We start from the raw sequence: 3,411 nt of genomic DNA, 5'->3' as shown, positions 1-3,411 counted from the left end.
TCCTCTCTCGGGGCTTCAGGTACTTCCCTGGGGTTCACTCTTCTTTATCCCTCGGGTCCCTCAGGTCCTTCCCTGGAGCTGACTCTCCTTCCTCTTTCGGGTCCCCAGATCCCTCCTCGGAGCTGACTCTCCTTCCTCTTTCGGGTCCCCAGATCCCTCCTCGGAGCTGATTTTCTCCTGTTTCCAGACGCCAGGTCCCTCTTTGGAGTTGCTTTTCTCCTCCCTCGGGTCCCTCAGGTCCTTCCCTGGAGCTGACTCTCCTTCCTCTCCCGGGTCCCCAGGTCCCTCCTCGGAGCTGATTTTCTCCTCTCCCGGGTCCCCAGGTCCCTCTTTGGAGTTGCTTTTCTCCTCTCCCGGGTCCCCAGGTCCTTCCCTGGAGCTGACTCTCCTTCCTCTTTCGGGTCCCCAGGTCCCTCCTCGGAGCTGATTTTCTCCTCTCCCGGGTCCCCAGGTTCCTGCCCTCCGCTGACTCTCTCCTCTCTTGGGTCCTCACCGTGCCACCGCAGCCCAGGCGCCAGCTGGCTGCGCCTGGGGCGGGGACAATGAAGCGCAACGTGAAGAAAGTACCACAAGCCACCCGGGAAAATAAGGAGCCCCAGGGCGTTGCCTACGAGGAGGTGGAGAACGAAATGGATGCTTCAGAGGAAGATGTGTTTAAGGTAAAGGGGTCTAGGGGCGCCTGGGAAGATGCGCTGAAATTTGGGTTCCCTCTTTTTCCTGTACCGAACTTCTACTAGCTCCTTTAGAAGTTTTCATAGGTGGCCACTGCAATCATGGCTTGGAAACCTGGGGGGGTGCTGCATGTGTGCCCGGGTCACTGGCGATTAGGAAGCACAAGTGTAGGAGGCACAGAGGGGAGCAGCGCCCTTCGTCCTGGTTTTTGTTGATGTTCTCTCCTTCATCCCCCTTGCCCAGAGGTCCCAGCTCCTGCCTTACCTTTTGAGGATAGGAGAAATGGGAATGATCCAACCAGGATCCAAATCCAGGAACTGCCCAAAATGACTCGAGAGGAAGGAGGTAGGGAGAGGATTCAAGTTTGTTCCTTTGGAAAAGAGAATCCGACGAATTCTTACCAGTACATAATGCATACTTGGATTTGTGGGTAAAAGGAAAGTCTTATATGTATGCATATGTATGTGTGTCGATACACATGTGTGTACATAAATGTATGATTGAGGAGTGGTATTACAATATTGAACTCTTTGAACCCGAAACAATCTAATTAGAAGTCCCTTTCAGAAGCTCCTGGGCACTATTTCTGCTAGGGAGAGATTTGGAGGATATATCCTTTATACAGAATAGTTTAGAATGTCTAAGACTGCATCCCAGTAGAAATTCCTACATTACTGACAGAAAGAGGTTACCAGCCATGGGCTGTTCTGAGCTTCTCACTTTCTTAATGATTTTCCTTATGCCAGGCTGCCGACATTAAAAAGAAATTTCATCTTTTTCAACTATCTTAGAGAAGAGTCAGGTCCTTTCTGTGAACTCTTTATCTAATGATGAATACACAAAAAGTAGTAAGTGATTGTTAACTCACTTAGTAGAAGGATGTGGCAATCACAACAGCATATTTAAGTAAAACTTGACATAGAATTTGGCAACATCCTTACAGGAATGTGACAGAATCTATGCCTACTCCAAAATACTGCCTTTTTAACTTCTTTTCCTTTCTTTTCTCCAAAGAAACTTTCTATGAGGTAAATAATTTGGATATTTTCCTTTGTGTTTCTTTTGTGTGTGGGGGGGGGTACATTGACAAATTGCTACTAGTTTGGTGAAAAGGATTATCTAAGAGGCTATTAGTTAAAAGGCTCAATTCTCTTATCTAAAAGTCTCATCTCAATTTTTTAAAAATGTGCTTTGTTGTTGTTTTGGAAGTGACTAATATATGAGGTCAGAGAATGTAATTTTTTTTTGGTATACTGAACTCTCAGATGAAGAAACACCCTCTACTAATATTTTTGGAGATGAGGTAATTGAGAAACAGAGATGATATGTGATCTTTCCAGGGTTACACAGTAAGTGACTGAGGGAGAATTTGAACTCAGGTCTAATACAGGGTGGCAACTTCTCTGAAAATTAGAGAGTTACCTAACAGAACTAAGAAGTCAAATGGCTGGCCCAAGGTCAAAGAGTCAGGATGGGTCAGAGACAGAGCTTGAACTGAAGTCTTCTTATCAGATTAAGTGGCTTGCTTTGGTCCCTCAATTAGGAAGTAATACAAGGTACTGTAACCTTTGTCCTGACTGACTTCCATTCCAGCATTCTCTCCAACACTACAATTTTGGTTTGGTTTTGTGGAGATTAGGGAAAGTCTTCTGCAGGTATTTAAAATATTTGAAATGTTTAATGTGAAGATAAATTAAAGCCCCTATACTAGACATCACATGAGTGAGGTTGTCATCATACGGTGGTGAAGGGCCCAGCCTTTCCCACCTCAGTGTAGTCATGGCATGCAGTCTACTCTCTCTCTGTCTCTGTCTCTTCCTCCTTCCCTCCTTCTGTGTGTATGTCTGTCATCTATCTCTCTATCTCTCTCTGTATCTCTGTGTCTCTCTGTCTATAGACTCTTTCTCTCTTCCTGTCCCCTTTCTCTCCCTCCTCCCCTCTTCCCCCCTTTCTGTTCACTTCTCTCTTTCACAGACACACACACACACACAAACACACTAACATAACAGTTAGCAGAGGACTATGACTCAAGGTTTGCCCTATCAATCTAACATACAAATCATTTTAGCACTGAGCCACCACATTGCCTGGAAACATCCAGGAAGCTTAGGAAGGTTACCATCCTCCAGAGCCTCAAACAATGTATCACCTCATCCTTGAATTTCCTGGAAGGGGAACTCTGGGAGGATATTCTCCTGCATGATACCTATTAGCCAGTTCACCTTCCTTCCATCTTTTTACCTTTAATCCTTGACATGCAAATATTATAGAATTAAAGAATCTCAGAATGGTAAGGAACCTCAGACTCCATCTAGACCAGGAATTCTTAACCTTTTCTTAATCTTAGACCCTTTTAGGAGTCTACTGAAGCCTCTGAAACGCTTCTCAGAGTAATATTTTCTTTTAATTCATAATCTAAGGAAATGCTAAATTTCATTTAATTTTTATTGAAAAGAAAGATATATTTTCCCAATCCAATTTCATGGACCCCTTGAAATCTAACCATAGACTTCTAGTTAACCATCCTTGATCCAGTCAAATGCATATCATCTTTTTAGTACCAAACTCTAGTTCAAAATTAATTTTTGTAATTTTAACAAGTTTATAAAGATATTTGCTTTTAAGAATTGAGATTATTATCCTCAGTTCCTAAATTAATGATATTTATTAGAGGATGGTATGATTTTGAGGGCTATCTATCTATCTATCTATCTATCTATCTATCTATCTATCTATCTA

The 3,411-nt window shown here is 43.3% G+C and overlaps 1 protein-coding gene across 1 annotated transcript in view; it reads left to right on the top strand.

Moving 5' to 3' along the window:
- Positions 1–542: 542 nt before the first annotated feature.
- The window catches only part of TRPA1 (transient receptor potential cation channel subfamily A member 1), a 70,023-nt gene continuing 67,154 nt past the window's right edge, over positions 543–3,411 (top strand). Inside the window, exon 1 of the mRNA XM_069099550.1 lies at positions 543–659. Within this exon, the coding sequence (XP_068955651.1) occupies positions 543–659 (117 nt within the window). The remainder of the gene's footprint in view (positions 660–3,411) is intronic.

The sequence above is a fragment of the Petaurus breviceps genome, unplaced genomic scaffold, assembly GCF_028583685.1.
Source record: "Petaurus breviceps papuanus isolate PSGF00001 unplaced genomic scaffold, PetGlider_PUasm1.0 38, whole genome shotgun sequence".
Classification (NCBI taxonomy): Eukaryota; Metazoa; Chordata; class Mammalia; order Diprotodontia; family Petauridae; genus Petaurus; species Petaurus breviceps.
The sequence above is the reverse complement of the archived record's forward strand: the minus strand, read 5'-3'. Positions and strand labels throughout refer to the sequence as shown.